The 22,654-nt window shown below is 37.5% G+C and overlaps 1 protein-coding gene across 1 annotated transcript in view; it reads left to right on the top strand.

The window, feature by feature from the left end:
• The window catches only part of CERKL (CERK like autophagy regulator), a 112,419-nt gene that overhangs the window by 66,891 nt on the left and 22,874 nt on the right, over positions 1-22,654 (top strand). Inside the window, exons 3-4 of the mRNA XM_070581635.1 lie at positions 10,902-11,033; positions 19,247-19,310. Of these exons, the coding sequence (XP_070437736.1) occupies positions 10,902-11,033; positions 19,247-19,310 (196 nt within the window). The remainder of the gene's footprint in view (positions 1-10,901; positions 11,034-19,246; positions 19,311-22,654) is intronic.

Genomic DNA, 22,654 nt, shown 5'->3' with positions numbered 1-22,654 from the left:
TACTTCATATTTCATCGTCTCAGGTAGTACATAATGTCTCACTATCCCACTATTAATGAGGCTGAGATGGATTCCCACAGCTAAGATTGATCTGTGAGTCAAGGAGGTGACAGCTTGATCCCTCCATTGTAATGTTTCTTTTTGAAACTAGTAGATAATTTGTTGAGTGGTACTCAGGGACCAGGGGAATGACTAGCTCTCAATAAATATTTCATCTAATGGTTTTGACATGCATTAATTATCCTTGTCTGAACTAATTACTTAATTAGGGGTAGATCATGGAGATTTTCTAATTCAATCATTCTTTCTAAATTAGTGATATTCTTTTATAAAAAAGGATGTTGCTTCTGCAACTGGTACTATTTGGTTATCCAGAAATATAGTGCTTATTGGAAGTAAAAGATAAATGCTTAATTAGTTATTTTTAATTATAATTTTCAGAGTAAAGTGAAGTTTCTGACTGGAGCAAATGGAAGGTTGAAGTTGTCATTAAGTGAGATGCGGAAGACTGTGGGTAGATAGACCTGATTTGGTGGGGAAAATTAGAATTTTTGTAATGTTTTGAATGTTAACTTTGAGATGTTTATTAGACACCTGTATTGATCAGAGTTGAGTTGTATAAAACATAAAATAGTCTAGCTATTTTAAATAGAGAGCAGTTTTATACAGATAATGTTATGAAAGGACTAGATAAGAAGGACCTACTACATCGAATACACTGGTGGCCTACAGCTGTTGCTGCTCTGCTTTTTTTTCTCTTCACTCCACATATGTGGTCTCATGAGACATTTTCTATGACCAGAAGAAATAAGTGGGGCCTACTTTAGAGACAGTTCTGCATGACATAATAAAAGTGAGCTACGGAAGCGTTACAGCCCCACTCAAGAGTGTTCCTAAAAGATAACAGGGACGGAAAATCCTTCTGGTGGGCAGAACTTCAAACAGTTGATACTGGTTGTTAAGGAGTGATGGCCAGAGAGATTGGTGTGTATCAATGCATGGACAGTGGTTAAGAGCTTAGCCAGATAGTCAGGAAGTTGGAAGAAAAAGATTGGAAGGTTGATGACAAGAATGTATGAGGCAGAAACATATGGATGACTTTCACAGAATAAGAACAGAATATGAGATTTGTGTTTTATGTAAATGCTTATCAAAGTGAATTTTTTCCAGAAGAGGAAATAATCAAGTAGGCGAGATGCCCCATTCTACAGATGGCTATCAGCATCTTTTCAGAACAACCCCAGGGCTTGCACAGAGAACACATAAACAAAGTGGCCTTTAAGCAGGGATGGGAAAAATATATGGGTTTAACAGCAAGCACTTCTGCTTACCAAGGCTAACTTAACTTCCACCATTGCTGAGTACTCTACCTGCAGACAGATCAGCCTTGAGCCCTGGATATAGCCCCATATCTCAGAGCAGCCAGTCAACCATTTGGTGGCAGGTTCATTACATTGGATCCCCTCCATTGGGGAAGTCAGTGGTTTGCCCTCATTGCTTTGAATGTTTACTTTAGGCATGGATTTGCATTTCCCATCCACCGTGTTTCTACCAACACTACCATCTGTGGCCCTACTAAATGCTGCCTTCAGTGAATTTGCATCCTATACAATATTGCTTTTGATCAAAGGACTCATTTACATCAAAAGAAGTGAGGCAGTTGGCCGATAACTATGAGATTCACTGGTCTTACCATGTTTCCTATTTATTATGTCGTATGCCACCTGGGAGATAAAATCTTATGATATTAAAGTATTTTTAGTTCTATAGACAGAATACATGGGTCTATGAACTAAGGAGTGAAGGTAGAAGTGTAAACTCTTACTCTCACCTCCAGTAATCCACTCATAATATTTTTGCTTCCTGCCTCTACAATTTTGAACTCTGCTGATCTACAGCTTTTAATATGGGAGAAGAATACTTTTACACAGGAACATGAAAATGGTTCAATTGAATTGGACATTGAGAATTATCTGGCCATAATATTGAACCATATGACTGAACCAACAAAAGAAAAAAAAAATAATAAAGTTGCTATGCTGGCAAAGGTGATCAATTCTGATTATCAGGGGAAATAGTGTTGCTATTGCTACTCAGTAGGAGGATGGTGTCTAGGACCCAGCAGGCAATATGGGCCACCTCCTAGGAGTAGGATGAAGTGAATGAGTACATTGCCTAGGAGAATAAAAATGGCCAAACTGACTCCAGAAGACATAGAAAATCTAAATAGACCAATTACCACCAAAGAAACAAATTTTTTTGGTACTCCTAAAAAAAGCACTGACTCGGATATTTTCACAGGGATATCTACCGTACCTTTAAGGGATGGTGGGAAATTTCAATACTATTTAAACTATTCTAGAGCATAGAAAACGAATGGAAACTCCCAGATTTTATTTGTAGAGCTTGTGTGAATTTAATACCAACATCTGACAATGAGAGTCCAAAAAAGGAAAACTATAATGAGTCTTACTTATGAATGTCAAACAACTCTTAATAAAACAAGAACAGATGGATCTGTTATCAACATGATAAATATATATTTCATTTTAAAGCCTACATGGAGAAACATTTGAGATATTTCCATTAAATTCTAGAACTGACAAGATTATCCTTTATCAGCACTGTTAGACACATTCTTCTGGTAGAACCAACCAATGTAAGTAGACTAGGGTGGAAAATGAATTTATATGACAATTGGAAGGGGGAAAGTAAAATTACCATTATTGGCAGGTGAAATAATTATTATCCTGGAAAATCCAAGAGAAGAGAGGGAAGATCTATGAGGAACAATGAGAAATTAAAGAAAGTGATACATGTAGAAAATAGTAATTTTGATATATGCTGTCAAGAGTCAATGAGGAGAAGGAAGTAGGAACATATTGACAGCAGCAACAGAAAAGATGAAAAAGACAATTGTTCAGAACTTATCTGAAAAATGTCTAACATGGTACTGTGGGACACAGGAGAATTAATATGGAAGATTATACCATGTTTCTACCCAGAAAGATTGACTCTCATAAAAGTATTATTGTCTTTAAGATAATTTATATTCAATGTAAATCCAAGAAAATACCAGGAGAATTTTTTTGTACAAGACAAACTGAGTTTAAAGATCATGTGTAAAAGTAAGCAAAAATAGACATGAAAATTCTTAAAAGTAATAAGGAGAGAGCAACCCTATCAGCTATTAAGTCATATTATAAAACTACAATATGTAAAACATTATGGTCCCAACATATGAATGGATCAGTAGAACACAGACTAGATAATTCAGAAGAGATCAGACACATCAAGAAATTTCATAAATCTAAAGGTAGCATTTAAAATCTGTGAAAGATAGATTACCCAGTGAGTGATGTTGGTACAGGTAATAGCCATTTGGAAAAAAGTAAAGTCAAATCCCAATTTTAAACCTTCTATCAAAATAAATTTCAGTCAGGATTAAGTAAAATACAAAATTGAAATTGCAAAATTGTTAGAAGAAAAATCCAGGGGGTTTTTTTGCCCAAAACGACACAAAACCTGTAAGCCATAAGAGAAATGACAGATAAATTCAACTATAGGTACATAAAAATTAAAACTTTCAGCGTAAAGAAAGCAGCATAAATAAAATTAAAGGCACTAAATGACACACTGGGAAAAGTATTTGTAACTCATCTAACAAACAAAAGGTTGATTTTCTTACTGTATGAAGCACTGCCGAAATTAATGTGACAAAGACAATACAAAGAAAGAGTTGGCTAAGGATATAAACTGACAGTTCATGGAAAAATAGAAGTAGCTCGTAAACGTTTGCAAAGTTTCCCAGGCTCTCTCATAATAAGAGAAATGTAAGTTGAAATTAGAGTGAGATGCAATTTTTCACCTCTCAGATTGTCAAAGATCAGAAAGTTTGAAAACATCCTGGATTTATAAGGGTGTAAGAAAACAAACACTCTAAGTTCCTGGTGGAGTGTAAATTGGTAGAAATAATAATAGGTAAACTAATTGAAAACTTACTAGGTGCCATGCGTTTTTCTAAGCATTTTATTTATTTAATCATCATAGTTACCCTTTGTGAGAAGTACTCTTATTGTCCTCATATTACAGATAAGGAAATTGAAGAACAGAGACATTACACAGTAACTCAAAGTCACAGTTGGTAAATGGAAGAGCCAAGACTTAAGGCCAATTACTTTTACTTTAGCGTCCATTTTTTTGGTCACAACACGAAACTGTTTCTGTGGCAAGTAATTTGGCAATATCAACTCTCAAGTGTGCATATTCTTTGATCCAATGATTCTACTTCTAGAAGTTTGTCCTGCGGTTTTATGCAAATAGATGCCAAATGACATTCGTTGCAGCATTATTTGCAGTAAAGGAAGATTGGAAACAATCTAAATATCCATCCCCAGGGGACTGGTTAAACTGAGTTTCGTCCATACAAAGAAAACTAGGCAGCTTTAAATAAAGTGAGATGGCACTCTATGTAGTGATATGGAATCATCTCCAAAGTATTGTAAAAGGGAAAGCAAGATACAGAATAGCAGGTAGGGATGCTGCCATCTATGTAAAAAGCCACAACGTCTGTAGATATGCATCACTTCACAACTGGGATAAGTTCTGAGAAATGCATCAGTAGGCGGTTTTGTCCTTGTGTGAACATCACAGAGTATACCTACACAAACCCAGATAATATAGCGGACTACACATTTAGGCTGTATGGTACTAATCTCATGGGACCACTGTTTTATATGTGGTCTGTCATTGACTGAAATGTTGTTATGTAGCACGTGACTTACATGTATAGAATAGATTCTCAAAGTGATACCGGTGGTTGTCCCCCAGGAGGGGAACTGGATATCAGGGAATGAGTTGAATAAGGAGATTTTCAGTCCCATACCATGTGTATATTTTAATCTGTACAAAAACAACTGGGCATGTTGTTCTCAAATATAGAACATTTGCACTGAGAACACTTGGTGAAGAGAATATCCTAGTGCCTCAGACAGACCTGGGTTCAGATTCCAACACTGACTGAGAAGGAAAGGGGCTTTGGAGCAACTCTAGCTCCAGGCAGTTTTGCTCCTTCCCCAGCTTTGACATTGGCTGGAGGAAAGACAAAATTCATAGAGCTCCATATGCTTGGGGTAAGACTCCACTCCCCACCCTCCTAATCTCTAACCCCAACTGCTGCAAACAATTCTTATCTCTTTCCCACCATATCACTGCCTAGGGCCCTTCAACACCTGGACGTCCATCCCTCTAAGGCTCTCTCTCTGTACCCCCTAACCTGACCCCATTCTCCACTTTCCTTAACCCCAGACACCATTTAATTCTGCCCTGTGGAACGAATGGTCCATCATTAGCAAAATCTCCTATATTTTTAACCACTTTTCCAAATATTCCCCTCACCTTCTTGCTTAAATAGAGAGACATAGCTCTTCTAGGAGCTTATGGCTTCCTCTGCTGCCATCTCAAGTAGGTGGCTGTTCTTTCTGCTGTACATTTCATACAACTGGTCCTGGAGGTGTTGTTGATGTCTTCATGTCTTCCTTGCATCTTACTGCTATTTTGGGACTATTTTCTCAGCGTAAAAATCTGCAGCATTGAAGCTCAATTCATCAGACACCACTAGCTGGCACTACTTTTGTAGCTCTGTACAGACTACTGCATCCTTCTCCCAGTTCTTGAAGACTTTTGCTCCTATCTCACTGCTACTCCCTCCAACACTACTGATGTCATAATTCTGTGTGTTTTGTAGATTTCTCTTAGTTTTCGGCCTCTTGTCCTTCAAAGATCGTGACCTGTGCTTCAATTCACCTACCTCCTCCTGTAATCATATTTCTGGAGCAGTGGTTCTCAAAGTATGGTCCCTGGACTAACATCATCAGCATTACCTGGGAACTTAAATATGAATTCTGAGACCCACCCCAGACTACTGAGTCCAAAACTCTGGAGCTGGGACCCAGAAATCTGTGTTTTAAGAAGCCCTTCTGGTGATTCTGATGAATATGGAAGTTCCTCAGATCTTGTTATTGTGATAAGCAATAATTCAGTCTCAATTTCAAGCATCCTACCCTCCCTGTGGCTACTGCCGTCTGTCTTTCTAGCTTGCCTGATCTACTCCCCCAACTCCAAAATCCTTTAGCCCCACTGAGACCACAACTTACTGATTCTACCACTTTTTCACTAGTCCTTACCCATCTTATGTCCTCATTTTCCTCTTATCCAGCCACACATTAGACTAATCTTTGACTGTTCTCTTTCACATACCATATCCAAAAAGCATACAAATTCTGTCAGCGCTCCCTTCAAAATGTATCTAGAATCTAACTTTTCTTATAGCCTCCACTTCAACCTTTCCAGTCCAAGAACAATCGTTTTCCACCTGGAATATCGTGACTATTCTTACTTTGTCAGTCCTTGCCCTTACTGTATCCACTTTCCACACAGCAGCTAGAATGATCCTTTTAATACCCAAGATTATGATGCTGCACTGCTCAGAATTCTCCATGCTTCTCCTCTCTCTCAGAGAAAAAGCCAAAGTCCTTGTAAATGCCTACAAGGCTCTGGGTGACCTGACCCTCCCTGGCCAGCAAGTCATTTCTTGTACCTTTGTCCTCCCTCTGAGCTTCATTTTTATCCTTAGATTTTATTGCCACTTGACATACTCTGAATTCTCTTGTTTATTTCTATCTCCCAAAATTAGAGTGGAAGCTTCATGAGGACAGAGGCTTTCTTGTTTACTGACAGAGCTCAGCTTCTAGAAGCCTGCCTGTCAAATACTAGGCATGCAATAATTTGTGAATAAATGAATGGATGCCATTGTTATCTAGACGGCCTGAGGCTAACATCACCCTTTTATTCATTCATCAAATATTTGATCATCTATTACATGCCCTGCACTAAAAGAGAAAGAACACGGAGAAGAATTCCAGAGGGTTTCCAGTCCGATAGGGGAGAACAAATAAATAAATGTAAAATTACAACAGTGTAAGGATCAAGACTGGCAAGTGAATGCACTTGTAAGGACAACTCGTAAGGGGTAAATGACCTAGCTAAAGTCACATAGCCAAGGAGGCCATGGCAGTCTTCTCCAAGGAAGTGATGAATAAGGTGAGATCAAAACACAGAGTAGAGGTTAATTGGGCCAAGTGGCTGTGGAATGTGTGCATAGGCAGAGAGAGGGGAGAGCAAGTGCAAGGGTCCGGTGGTAGAGGGAGTGTGGTGAGTTAAAGGAACTGAATGGAGTAGACGGAGGCTTGAGGGAGCATGGTAGAAAAGAAGGTTGGAGATTTTTCAAATATTCTATCTCTTTATTCCACCTAATGAAAAACGTTTTTAAAAAGTTCTACTTTATTCGATAGAAATCCCCATTCTGATTTATGAATTTGTATCAAATTACTACCTAATTTGTATATACTTCGACTCTAGCTTCATAATTATCATATTAAGTGTACCCAAAAAGAAAAGAGAAATGGGAAAATGAATACATGTTCTGGTGAAAAGTTGGCCTTATTGACTTGTGTTTAAAAAGACCTCAATTTATAGTACCAGAATGTCTATGAAATGGAACTTTCTGATTAATTTAGTTTTCATTACTATTGTTGTTAATTTTATTCTTAAGACTCAGTTATTTTGCTTAAAGCTTTTTAGAAAATCTTTAAAAAATAATTTTAGCCTCTTTCCTGCCTTATTAAGAGGATTGTGTCTCAAAGACATGTCATATGTCCTTTTACACATATGTTTTTAAAGCCGACGAGACTTTAACTACGATGTGCTCACCCTCACACGCCCTAAATGACTGTTTCCCATTTCCACAAACTTCTGCTATTCCCCCATGGCCATGATGTAGGAAGAGGGGGAAATAAAAGTTGGTTTTTATGATAACATTTGGGGGAGCCATTTGGTGCCTAGACACCTTCCTTACCGGGTCTCCCCCTGCTTGAGAAATGTAGCAGGGTGTTCCAGCAAATTTACCAGGAAAGGTAAACTTAATTTGGATATTTAGTCTGACTCTTGGGCTCTGGGGTTGAGAACAAGTTTCTTGTCCTTGTCATGTTTTAATAAAAGTGAGCCCTAGATTTATCTGCTTAGTCCTTCCTGGTTAAAGGGCAATAATACTGTCCTTTACGACAGTTCTTTTTTTTGAACCTGATCCAGAATCACACACTGCCTTTAGTTGTCATCTCTTTAGTCTGGAACAGTAGCTCAGCTTTTCTTTGTCTTTCATGGCCTTGACATTTTTGAGTTTAAGGTAGTTATTTTGAGAATGCCCCTCAACTCAGGTTTGTCTGAGCATTTTGTGTTAGATCCACATTACGTAGTTTGGCCAGGAATGCCGTGGATGTGATGTGCCCTTCTCTGTGCTGTGTAACACACATCACGAGGCCTATGTGTCCATTCGTACCATTCAGGGCATTGTTAACTTTGATCACTTGCCTAAGATGGTGTCTGCTGGACTTTCCTACTGTAAATGTATCTTTTACCCTTTGTAATGAGAGCGATAATGAGGGACAGAGTTTAAGAATAAGTAAATATTTTGTTTCCCAACTGACTGTCACTGATAGTTTTAGCATCTATTGCTGATTCTTGCCTGAATCCATTATTATAACGATGGTTGAAAATAGTAATTTTTCTAACTCTGTAATTTCTTGCGTATTTATGAATTATCATTCTGCTATAAGACAGAGTTTTCCCTTCTCCCCCTTAGTATGATATATTACTATCTTGAGTCCATTTGGTATCGTCCCATGTTTGGTCAGTGGGAGTCCCAAGATATTGGGTCTTTTATCAGAATTTTTATGTATAAATGATATAAAAAATAGTTAATAGAAGCACATAGAGGAAAGTGGCAGCGAGAAGCCAGAGAGGTGAATTCTGTCAGTGATTGTGAAAAGCTTCAGTGAGACAGTGGTATTTAAAGTGAGCTTTGAAAAAAATGGTAGAGTTTTCACAGAAGTAGTGATAGGGTGGAGTGGAAAGGGAAAACCATCTGAACAAAGGAAGGCCTGGCACTCCTGGCATTTGGCAATTAATACAGTGGGTCCAAGGAGCATGAGGCAGAAACCTCTGCACTTGCTCAGCTTGTGCTTTTGCCCATGCTGGTCTCACGGCTTTGAATTTCTTCCCTTGCCCCGCCCTTGCTGTTTTGCTAAGGGGTAGGATGAGGGGTGAGGGGGAGGGAATTCTAAGTAGTTGAAAACAGCATGAACCACAAGCCCCGCTCCAATACTCCCTTCTCCAGGAAGGCTTTTCCAGACCCCTAATGAGAATTAACCACCCTCTTCTGTACACTCCCATGGTGCCTTGCGCCTCTCTTTTAACAAGTCACTCTGTCTGGTGCTGTGTCTATTTGTGGAGACGTCTTCCTCCTTTAAAGCATGAACTGCATCTTAATTGCTTTGCCCCTCTTCCCAGTGCTCAGCACAAATGCTCAATAAATGTTTCTTGAGTATGTGAGAGAGAGGAAGAAGAAAGGTTGAAGGAGAAAGGTAGGTTGGAGTTGTTTGGGGGAGGGCTCTGAATATCATTTTAAGAGGCTCGGGCTTGCTCTGCAGGCAGCGATGAGCTTTGGCAGCTTTTGAACACTGTGGGGCTCATCAGAGCTGTGATGCCCAAGGATGCGGTGGAAGGGTAGGTGCCCACGCAGTGGCCCCCAAGAACACTAAGCCTGAGGGCGACAGCCAGGAAAGGCAGAAGCAATGGAAGCAAATAGTTATCATCTCATGAATCTGGGCAGTCATTTGAGTGTAGGCATTGGAAAAAAGGAAGGAAATGAGCACGGTTTTGGGGTTTCAAGACTGGGTGATTAGGACACTGACAGAGGCCCCTTACCAAAATAGGGAGCCCAGGGGCGATTACCAAGAATATAAAGAGTTTCTCTCTCTCTCATCCAATACTCACTCTGAATTCAAACCGGAATGTGCTGTTGAAAGATTTTATTATATCAAATGTGATGAGAAGTGAAATATTGTCTCTATTTGAGGCACAAAATAGTAACTTTGGTGTAATGGGCATTTTTCATTTGGCTTTAGTAACAGTTTTATTAAAAACGGATGTTAGTAGCTGCCTTTTTAACCTTGAAATGGGGCCCTGTGAGAGCAGCTTTCCATGAAAGAAACCGTCGTCAGCTTTCTTTTGGCTCCTCTGTCCCTCCTGCCCCTTCCTAACAACAGAAAATTTGCTTTGCACCTGCTCCAACTGGGTTCTAAGTGATAAGCATCTTGCAAGCCCAGAAAATTGTAGTATCAAATCTCAGCCCCAACTGTGAGGCAGCACCATCATCAAATTCTGGCTGAGAGGCGTTGCTTTCCAATTCCCAGGGGAAGAGTCCTTTCTCCCCTGGCCCAACCTAAACCCTCTGTTGAGGCCCCAGCATGCATTGCTCTGGGTGCTGGCCCTGACCCGGCCCCGCTTACACGTCTCCACTGTGGGCTCATCCACAGGTCAGGCCTGGGTAGCCCTGGGGTCAGTGGAGTGCCCAATTCTAATAATGAGCACATTTATCTAAGGAGAGAAAATGGACCTTTCTATTTGTCACAGTTCACTGCTTTTTTCCCCACAAACAAATGCTAAAGGAATATTGGATATATTATCTATGATTTGGTAAATATATATAAATCTTGCCTAATACTCATGAAGTTGCTTTCATTCACATTTTCGTTCATAAATAAAATGTTTTGTTATAACTTATTATTTATTTTAAGAAGGATGTACCTTTCTAGCTGAGAGGAAAATGTAAATATTTTAAAATAATGGTGTATTCAGGAAAATTCTTGTAATTTCAAATAAAAATAGAAAATGCTATTTAAGTGAGTGTATAGCATTCTAACTGGACTTGGCGTATGGTTTTAAAGGGAAAGAAAAACTACTGATAGAGACTTTATAACTTTGTCTTTATGTTTTCCTCTTAGGTTTTTCAAATAGACCAAAGTCGTTAAAAATACTCCTTAACCCCCAAAGCCACAAAAAAGAAGCTACTCAGGTCTATTACAAGAAGGTTGAACCACTGTTGAAGATTGCAGGAATAAAGACTGATGTGACAAGTAAGTCATTTGCAGAATATTATTTTGCCACTTAAAAAAAAAAAATCATACTTAAGGAAGTAAAATGACCTGAATTTGTTCTTAATCTAAATTTAAGAAGATGCCTGTAATATCTAAAGCTTTTTTATAGTTCTGTAACCCGCTGCAGCCAACTGCAGGATTATAATTTAATTATTGTTTTCTTTTTTTATTGTGTAGTTTTTGTTAGAGTATCAATATTTTTCTCTTTAGACCATTTTTTCAGACTTTAAAAATTATTAGGCATCATTTTAAAGGTAGCTGCACATTTTTTGACGTCTTCATTGAGATGTTTGCTATTTACACATTATTTCTGCAGTTTGGCAAGCAATTGCTTTTTGCTCCCTTAAATGTTTGATGTCTTTCCATGGAATCCTTCATTAGGTGGTTTTTGTTCTGACTCTGACCCCTGCTGGTTAGGTCAAAACTAAGCACTTACCTCCTGGTTTTAGATGAATTTAGAGAAGCCAGAAGCTTAACTTCATTGTCTAAAATAAGAAAGGTGTTTATGTTTGTGCCGACAAAAATACAAATTTGCTAAAGCTAAATTTCATACAAAGATCAGTAAAATCCTTTTTAACTTTTGAGTTTGGTGACCAAATTTCTTTGTTTCCTTGAGACTAATTTTTCCCACAGGGGTGGACTGAGAAGGAAAGTTGAAGCTATGGAGAATCATGCCCTCAGTTTTTCTGGTCTTATTTCTACGTAGCTTCACTAACACACAGTGTAAATTTGTAGTCAATTTTAATTGATGAAGAGTATTCATATTAGTCTACTCAGGAGACAAGGCCAGAGTGCACTTGGCATCTCTTAGTCCTGATTGTAAATTTCTGGGGAAAGGATTCAGTGACCTGGCTTTGCTCAGCTATAACCAAGGGAGATGGGTGTCACTATGTAAATAAGGTCATTGAAGCCCTCATCTCGTTACTTGATGGACTGGGGTAGAAGGAAGTTCTTAAAATAAATTTTTTAAAGGCAATCTTTGTGGGAAGGTCAGCCACCCCAAAAGATATCTACTACAATGGAAGTTCAAGAGAAACTACCACGAAAAACTCAAGAGGAATTTCTGAATTAAAATAAAATTGTTGTGAAGGAGTTAACCTTTCATCTTTGGGATTTTTGGCTTACTTAAAGGTGATTTATAACACAAAGAAACAATTCAGAGCTATCATTCCTTTTCACTGGAGATTTTCCAAGATTGGCAGAAGGAACAGTTTGAAATTTGTATTAGGATAACCAAAATTGAATAAACTTATTGGCAAACTCAGTAACATTATTTTGTTTCATTGATTTAATATCCAGAACAGTTTCACATGGATGTTACTATATGCCCTTCAGTTCAAGAAACTTTTGTTGAATGCCTTATGTTAAGCAATATGCATAATACAAGATGAATAAGCTGTACCACCTGCTCTCGAGTGACCTTTAATTTATTAGGGATTCAAGTACAGTCATAGGTCACTTACCAATGGGGATACGTTCTGAAAAATGCCTTGTTAGGTGATTTCATCCTTGTGTGGACATGATAGAGTGTACTTACACAAACCTAGATGGTGGAGCCTACTACACACCTATGGTGTGTGGGACTAATCTTAAAACAACACCATTGTATAAGTCATCTGTTGTTGACTGAAACATTGTTATGTGATGCATGACTGTAGATATTTAAAATAAATATAATTTGGATAGGCATAAAAGAACTATGGTGTCTCAGAGAGTGACATTAATTTTGATCAGAAGACTCAAGATAATTATTTGAACTAGAAACTTGAACTGGACAGTTTTGGAGAGTCAGAGAAGGCAAGAAAATGGTTTTCTGTGCATTATCAGAAGAAAAGTGAGGGAAGGAAGACAAGCTAGTGAACACAAACAAGTGTAGGGGGGGTGTGTATGTGTGTGTTGTACCCATATCATCTTGAGAGTTCTTTCATAGCTGCTCTAGTTCCCTCAGTTTTGACTTCATATTAAATCTGGTCCTTTCCATCATCGTAAAATGGTTGCCAGTGGATTGGATCCTTCTTTATTCCCATCTACTGTGGTGGGGAGAAGTGTGTGTAGGTGAGAGAGAGACCCAACATGCTCTAATCCTGAACAAGGATTAACATTTCTTCCTTTCAGTTTGACTGTCATAGTATGTATGCCCAACCTGGAGCAATCACTCTCTTAACTATCAAGACCCTTCCCATGGGCTGAGGGTAGGACCCCTCAACCTTCCTAGAGGCTGAGGATATCAGAACTGAATTTGGGTTCTATTAGTGAGAAAAAAGGGCAAAAGGGCTCTGGGAAGGTTCCCAACAATGTACTATAGAGGAAATTTGAGTCCAGATTATGGAAGGATCTTTATGCTCCACTCAGGAGTTTGCTCATGCACTGATCCCAAGTTAGTGTAAAGTTTTTATCATAGTGCTGTAATCTGGTTTAGCAAAGATGATTCTGCCAGTAGAATAGCGATTAGGAAGAGAGAGAGATTGGAGGAAAGGAAACCGGTAGAGGAGGCCTCACCTAAGGTAGAGTAAATGATAGGAATGTGCTTTCTTTCTTAAAACACTTGTATTGGAGAGAAAAATATTATGTTCTAGGACCTTTTTTCTAAATCTGTAAATGTTGTTATATTTAGTTTAACATAAAATTAGAATATTACATAAAGCAAATTTAGAATTTACTTATGTATTTGTGCAGAATGGCTAATTATTAGGTGCCTAACACTCCTCCTACAGGCAAAATTATAAAATTGCATCTTTTGCTTATAAAACCATTTTAGTATGTATATTGGCTAAGTATTCAGATAAAAAATATTTCCTATTTTGTGTGAAGGACTGAATAAATGTGTGGATACTTGAAAAGTTTTAGAATCTTACTGCCTATCTCACAGTATAGTTTTGAAGTTTGAAAAAGGTAATATATTTGAAACTAGCTTGTATATCATAAAGTGCTATAGAAAATGGTCATACTGCTGCTGTGCATTTCATTTTCATAAATTGTGAAATGTTAAGATTCAATTTACATTTTGAAAGAAAAGTATCTTATATGAAAGAATAAGGAAGAAAGCATACATATTTTCTGCATGTCCAGGATGACCATTGTTTTAATGTATTTTGTGTGCATTGCTGAATCCAAATGGAGTATGAATTACATAATAAATCCTATATGATGATGAATTCATTAGAAGAGAGTGCTATATAAATGAGGCATGATTTTAAAAATTGTAGCTATATATATATATTATAAAGTAGTTTTTCCTATAAATTTCATTTAAAAATGGCAAACAAATCAACAGTCTGATTAAAAAATAGGCAGAGAATCTGAATAGATAATTCCCCAAAGAAGACATATGGGTGGTCAACAGGTACATGAAAAGGTGCTCAAATCACTAATCACCAGGGAAATGCAAATCAAAACCACCATGAGCCATTCTGAGTAACCAGAATGGCTACTATCAAAAAGATGAGAAATATCAAGTACTGGTGAGGATATGGAGAAAAGGGAACCCTTGTGCACTGTTGGTGGGAATGCAAATTGGTGCAGCTACTGTGGAAAACAGTGTGGATGTTCCTCAGAAAATTAAAACTAGAACTGCCATATGATCCAATTTCACTTTTGGGCATTTATCTGAAGGAAACAAAAACAGTGACTTGAAGAGATCTCTGCACCCCATGTTCATTGCAGCACTATTTACAACAGCCAAGACGTGTAAGAAACCTGGGTATCTATGGATGGCCGAATGGATAAAAAGGATGTGGCACACACACACATGTATACACATATACACATACACACCCTGGAATATTATTCAGCCATATAAAAGAAGGAAATCTTGTCATTTGTGACAACATAGATGGACCTTGAGAGCATTGTGCTAGAAATAAGTCAATAGAGAAAGATAAATACCATATGATCTCACTTATATGGGGAATCTAAAAAAAACCCAAAGAAGAAAAAAACCAAAACATAGAAACAGAGAACAGATTGGTGGTTGCCAGAGGTCGGGGGTGAGGGTGGGCAAAATGGATGAGGTACAAACTTCCAGTTAAAAAAAAGAATCTCACCACATTAATAAAAATATATTCTTTCATTTTGATTAGTGCTGAAACCCTAACTACTTCTGAAGATAGATCAGCATCGTTTGAAATAGTCGAGTTAAAGTTACATCCCCCCTCTGCTACCACCTCCAATGCAGTATCTGATGTAGTAATGGGATCAGAAAAACTTCTAGGAGAACCTAGAAAGAACTGAGTTATTTTTCCGTAATGACTTGTTGGTGTACGAATCAAAGATCATGAATGGTAAGCCCATGCTGGCATATGACACCATTTCTTTCTCTTCGTCCTCAAACAGAGTGGACTTTTAGGAATTACACTATTTAAAGGTGTGAGAAGAATTTTGAGAGATCGTAGATTCATAGGATAATTCATAAGACAATAAAGTGAAAGTCAAGGCAGGAGAGAAATCAAACTGGAGAGAACTTTAGAGGCCATCTAGGTCAATTTGCCCCATATGGTGGAGTGCAGGTGTGTGGCACTCCTCATGGATGACCACTCAGCCTTGGCGTGGGCACCGTGTGGGACTCAGTGTGTGCCTTTACTGGGCAATGTTGATAGACATTCTTATCTTGAGTTCAGGGTCGCTGTGCCCTTATGCCTATTAGACAAAGGCCCCTCCTTTGTGCTGACTTACAAAAAGGTGCCCTTCCTCTGGACTGATTCAGCCCAAGGTCACCTAGCATGTTGAACAGGAGTACAGGCTGGATTGAAACCTGCCTGCCCCTTTGGCCAAATGCCTTTGTGCGAGGTGACAGCTGCATGGAGAACTTCTGAGCTGAAGTTTACCTCCTTGTAATTTTTAGAGTTGATGCTATCTTTTGTAGTAATACAAAATCAACGAAATAAATGTGTCCCATCTTGCATACAAGAGTCATTAAGATATCTGAAAATAGATATCATGTCTGCCCTCGATCTCTCTTATTCATGATAGGCAATTCCATCCCTTTCAGTCAATTTTTGTATTAACAAAGCTGCTAGACCTTATCATGCTCGTTATCATTAGCATGGTCAGAGACACTTCTCTGAATGCAGCCTTGATCTCTGCCAGCTCAGAGCACATGGGAGTGCCTTGTCACCAGCTAATTTTACCTCCTGTCTGGCCCTGGGCAGAAGTGTCAAAAAAGTGGGGTTTGTTGTCACTTTCTTCTTTTTTCTCCTTCTAGAATCATGTCTAACTTTTGATGCTTTTATTAAATCTCCTCTTTGAATCATTTATCTTTGGCTCTTTATGTCTCTACTTGAAGCCCTTCCTTCCTTGGAAATGCCTCTTGTTATTTCTGATCTTACCCAACAGAAAGCTAGACAATTTGATAAAACTGAGTCACAAAGATGCTAGTATGCTGAGGCATTATTTCCTTCCAATTTTACCTGAATTTTAATAAAAATCTGGATAGTAAATGTTCATGCATCATATCCAGCTAGAGAGAGAGAGAATTCTGGGTGAAAGATTCATTTTATTATCCCTTAAGTAATTGTGGATGAATATGGCCAGTCCCATTTCTAATACTAATATGTCAATTAGGGAGTTGGAACTTTATCCCTGGGGACAATGAATGGTCATCAATGGACTTTTTGTAGGGAAGCGACGTGATCAAATATGTGCTTGAGAAAAGTCATTCTGCCTCGAGTGGGATACAGGTTGGAGGGGGACTGGAGAAGAGGCTGTCATCGTATACACATTCAAGGTGTTGGTGACAAGATTTAGGGCATTGGCTTGAGGACGGCTGGGATGCTGCAGCACAATTAAAAGACAGAAACAGCTGTCTTTAGCCATGCAGTAGCTGTGGAGAGTGAAGGAGAGGGATGCTGTAGGAAGAAGGTATTTTCTTGTCTCAGGCAGGGGGGAGTGGATGATGAAACACAAAAAGAACAACGTAATTGAGAGGCAACAGAGTTGAAGCTGGAAATAACGGATTCTATTTTGAGCTTACTAAGTCTGAAGAACCTATAGGACAGGAAAGAAAATGACAACTCAGTATCTTATCTCGTTATAGAATTTTATCACCAGACCAACAAATGTTTCCTTATGTCCGATACAAATCTCTTCCGGCTTTACTTAAGCCTGTTTCCTCCTCAGCATTCAATACCAACCTCAAGACTTTACCCTCGTGCAGTCTTGTCTTCCTGAGAAAGTAATATTTAAATGGAAGGTTGGGGTGGGTGGGAGGGTCCCAGCAATAAGAACTATGTGTCCAAAGTCTTGTAAATAATAGAAACTCCCAATTTCCTATATGGAAGGGACATAGGGTGTCAATGTCATTGGAAAAGGAAGGTACATGAGAGAAAAGGCTAGTAACTTTCTTTCGAAACTGCATTTGCCTAGCAGTTCACTCTTCATGTTGATTTGGAGTAATAAGCTCCAAAGTTGATTTGAATCTGGCTCTTTCTGAATCCAGATCCCTGGAATATCCTGTCTAAATATTTTGATTTCTTCTATATCTAACTAGTAGTCCAGATTACTTTCTTTCCTTTTCCCCTACATTATTTTTCTTTATAATCACTTATTATTACTTTATAGTGTACATTCATTTTTAAAAATTAGTGTATGTTGTCTGTCTCCAGAATATAATCTTTCTGAAGCCAAGAACTTTATTCGTTTTGTTCATTGTCCTACTATATTATGGTCAGGTTTCTTTCATCTTTTCTGACTCTTTGTTCCAGATCTGTCATTTTATTTAACTTTTACAGTGTCACTTAAAAACTTATTGTTCTAGGATAATTTGCATCAGTGTTTAGATGGTTTCCACCTGCAAGATCAAAGGAAAAAATGAACTATTTCAAAATTTTCCTAAATAAAAATAGCATTCAGCCATAACATAATTTTAAGACTAATTTTTTGTTGGATTTATAAGCTTTACCAAAGTAAGCTTTGGTATAAAAGCACACTTGATAAACTGATTCTCAGCATAAATATTTCTTCATAATAGCCTTAATTATTTTTAATGTATATATGTAAGAAATTTTATTATTTTGCTTTTTAAGGTTGCAACTACTTGCTGAGGTTATAAATGAATGATCAGCACACAGTCATTTATGATAACTTAACCTTCCAAGTTTATTAATATTAATATTTTATATTTAGTTTTCTTGTAGCTTTCTTCTGATTAGAGTTTAATAGAGAGGTTTTATTCGTGTGAATATTAACGGCATTTGAATAAACTATGGAGGATTACAGTGTAATGCTGCTGGATACAGAATGATTCTTTTAGTCACCAAGACTAATAATTTCCAACAATATCTAAAAACATTGTAGAAAAAACTGGAACCATGCTGGCACCAGGGACAGACAGGCATGAAAGATTAATGTAATCTTGCATATAATGATGCACATTCTTACACAAAAAATCCATCTGCAATGTCATGTCAGTCAGCAGAAATCTTTGATGGGTGGATACAGCTGGGCTGTCTCTTCTGGCAGAGCTGCCCTAGAAAATGCTAAATGTGGTTGGGATGCTTGGTGCCATCTGCAGTGTGCCAGTTTATCCCGTCTTCACTGGCATTTACAATACTGCATAGGGCATCATGACTGCGGAGACAGCGATAGGGAGTGACAGATTCATTTCCTCGGAGGATCTGGCTCTTGTGGGCCCGTGCCACCCTCCTTCTCAGCTTTGGGTCTGTTATCATTGGTGTTGGCTTTGCTTCATATTTTCACATCCAACTCCTCCTCTTTTTAGTCTAGCAGTTCCAGATACACATTCTTCTAGTATGTAAATCTTACACTAACCTTTCAACTAATTTATTCATGTAAGGTTGCCAAAGCAATTTAACATTGACTGTTTGATGCCAGCTAATATGCCTTATTTTCAAAATACTGCTGCTCTTGGGCTTCTGATTTAAAGGAAATGTGTCTTATTTAGGGGAAACTAAACAGACAGGCACCAAGATAAATGATCTAACTGCTGTGTGTGGGATATCCCCAAATGACTTATGTAGTTGGAACAAATATATGACCCTCTTTTACATAAAGCCATAAAACACATCAGGCAAGTAACACTTAATTCTCTTTCCCATGATTAAAATATAAATAGTCAAGAATAAACGTTCTTTTATGACCTGACCATATGTTTATCATATTATTTTGCCAAACCAAGTTAAAAAGTATAGATTTTTGTTTAAAACTTTCACTGTTTTGTGCTTTTGTTTTTTTAATAGTAACAGAATATGAAGGGCATGCTCTGTCACTCCTGAAGGAATGTGAACTACAGGGATTTGATGGGTAGGTTTGTTGTTAATCTATATGTGTCACATAGCTTATGTTATTAAATGTTTTCATTAGTTTTTTGCCACATATTTGGGACATATAATTGTTTAAAAATTGTGATTGTGTCTATGTCATTCATTCCTGTATAATAACAATTACTGATAATAATGATAATAATACGGCGTAGTCATCGACTCTTAGGATTGAGCCTAGGAAAGCAAAAGGAGAAATCTAATTATAAGTACTGGGGAATCACAGTGTACCCCATTTGCCTCTATAGTCCTTAATTTTTGGCTTTAACCACGTAAGTATCTAGAAGAGCATTAATGGAAGATATTATATTGGTCAAATGGCATAACTGTACTCTGATCCTCTTTTGCAAATTTATTGACAGTATTGATAGCTACCCCCTGGTTACTTTGGCTGTGAGGGTAAACATTTTATAAAAATAAATCTATTATTTTCAGAATGAATAAAAGATGCTAATTTTAATTACCTTCTATAATTTAGTGGCTACCAAATAAGTATGTTCTTCATAATGATCTGCAATACATTGCTGGAGTGTGTAGAAATTGTTCACAGGCATGCAAACATTAGAAACAAGGCTAGTGACATAAACTTTAATACTATTTTTAGAAATTAGGCGAATCAATTTGCTATAGTGCTGGATCGATGTGTAAGACAAAAACATGTGCTTTTAGGGAAGGTTTTTTGCAAGGGTGGATTTTTCAGAATTTTAAAGGTGGCAAGTATGTGAATTATTTGTGTCACATGGTGATCAGCAGGGGTCAACAAAAGACTCACAATATCAGGAAGGGCAGTTGGGTCTTTCAACCAAAGCGAAAGGCTTTACTCTTCCCAGAGAACCATTAGAATATTTTAGGGAGGAAAGTGATGCAATCAAAATGGAGCGTTAGCAGGGTTGTTTTTCAGAAATGCTTAATACTTTTTGGTGAGATGAAATATTAGTGGATGAATAAGAAAGTTTGGAAAGTAAAACATGATTTTTCAAAAAGGAATTTAATTCAGAGGGGTAAATCTAGATGGCAATATTATATAAATATTGAGGATGAAGAGTATGAGGTAGGAGACTGCTTCAGAGCTGTATACTGAGAGCTAGACAAATTGATTAATAGGCTACATTTAGGAAATTATCTTGCAAGTATACAATTTGAGAAAAGTAGTTGGAGAAATCATGCCCACCAGCTCCTACCTGAATATGATTCATAGTCCTGAGACACAGCTTCTGAGTATATGAGACTGGCTGCATTGCAAATAAGTCTTTGCTTCAAAGCAATGTTATATAAATAACGAGAATAATGGATAGTGTAGGTATTAGATCTGGTCTTGCTCATCAACGTTATGAAGTGTTCTGCTAAACGTGATATCTATTAATATGCTCTGTTGGTAATTATACTATGGTGAGGATTAAGAACAACTTTGCAGACTGATGAAGGACTATTGCTCAAGTGCAATGTGGTAATATGTTTCTCTTTATCTGAACATACTTAGTTCTTGTTTATTTCACATGGCAGGTGTTGTTATTTTGCAGTGTGGCACTGAAAGATATATAGATCTCTTAGTTATTACCCTTTTTTTTTTTTTTGAGGAAGATTAGTCCTGAGCTAATATCTGTCGCCAATCCTCCTCTTTTTGCTGAGGAAGATTGGCCCTGAGCTAACACCTGTGCCCATCTTCTATTTTATACATAGGATGCTGCCACAGCATGAGTGGATAAGCAGTGCGTAGGTCTGCACCAGGGATCCAAACCTGCCACCCCTGGGCTGCTGAAGTCTACCATGTGAACTTCACCTCTATACCACTGGGCCAGCCCCTTACTCATATATTTTTTAACCAAATAGTTTGGCCTATCCGTTATATGAATTGAGTTTCAGTGATTTAACTGTTTCTAAGCTCTAGCATGCTGATTTATTTAGGACATATAATAGTTTAAAATTTCTATTGAAAGTCATCTATTTCCTAAGGTCCTTTCAATAGTTCATTTATTTTCATGGGCCCAGTTTTTCCAGTAGGAGCTGATATGGTGGTTGGGATAACTATCTTAATAAAATGATAATTAAAAGTTACTTTACTTAAAATTGCATAGAGAGATATTTGAGGAGAGCAATGGAAACATCATTTCTTTAGGACTTCAAAAGAACAATTTTCTAACAAGTAGAATTGTTTGAAAATGGAATGCCCTGCATTCTTGGATTCCCTGTTCCTCAACCTGTTTGAAGAGTGGCTGTGGGAGCACATTCTGGGAAATGTATGCAAGAGACTCAAGGATAGGGTAAGGTGACCCAAAGATTCTATTGGATGAGAGAGGGCCTCACATTCCTTCAAGAACTTGAGCCTGGAGCATCTCCGCCCGACTCCAGCGGAGCTATCCACAGGGACTGATTAGGCAATCACCTAAAGGTTTTTGGACACAGACCAGAGAGGTTAAGATCCAAGAAAGATACTATGTACATTATTCAGTAAGGCAAAATGATTAAGTAAGATTTTTTAAATGTTATTTGCTAAGATTTTGGAATTTTTTAATGAGTTATGTGTGTTTCTATGAAGACACACTGTCACATATTTCTAAAGCCAACAGGAACAGTGTATCAGTACTCATGACAGCCGGTGTGCAACTCCAGTGTGTTCTAGCAAACATTCTCAGATCCACTGTGAAAACTTGTAGGAGTGTCAGTTTCCATATTGCCCCCTCCTTATACTGGGCATGAACAGGAAGTTTTGTAAAGGCAAAGGGAAGAGTAATATCAGGTGCATAGATTGAAGCAGTTAAATTTATAAGTGTGAATTCAGTTAAGCTAATCTATAGCTCTTATGCAATTATAAGTATACTAATATTTTCCTATCTTATTTCACAGCTTTTTACGTTTGAATTTGTTGAATTACACGGTTTTTCTTCTTTTGTTAGTTTCATCATTAATCAGACCCACAATAATCTAGACATTATTTGGCTAACATTGACATTTTATCAATATTTGTATTACTAAGTAAGGTTTAAAAAAAAGTATGTTTTTTCAAAAAAGAAAAAGTTTAAATAAAAAATTAAATGATACATTTAACATTTCAAAGATGATATTGGTTGATAGACAAACACCCACTTAAAAATTTTCATATTACCATATTACTTTTTATAAAAAGATATTAGCCCCTACTTGTATTTTCTAGACAGAATCATTCTACGTGGGGTCATGGCAAGGACTTTACTTATTCTGAAAACATAAGATATACCACATGAAAAGGATTAGTTGCACTAAGGTTTATGTTTTAGGGTAACTCTTAAGTGTGTTAAACTAACTCATCATAAAAACTGGATTTTTTTTTACCTTATAGTGTCCAGACTC

This window comes from Equus przewalskii, chromosome 17, assembly GCF_037783145.1.
Source record: "Equus przewalskii isolate Varuska chromosome 17, EquPr2, whole genome shotgun sequence".
Classification (NCBI taxonomy): domain Eukaryota; kingdom Metazoa; phylum Chordata; class Mammalia; order Perissodactyla; family Equidae; genus Equus; species Equus przewalskii.
Note: the sequence above shows the minus strand (reverse complement) of the source record. Positions and strands in the feature narration are given on the sequence as shown.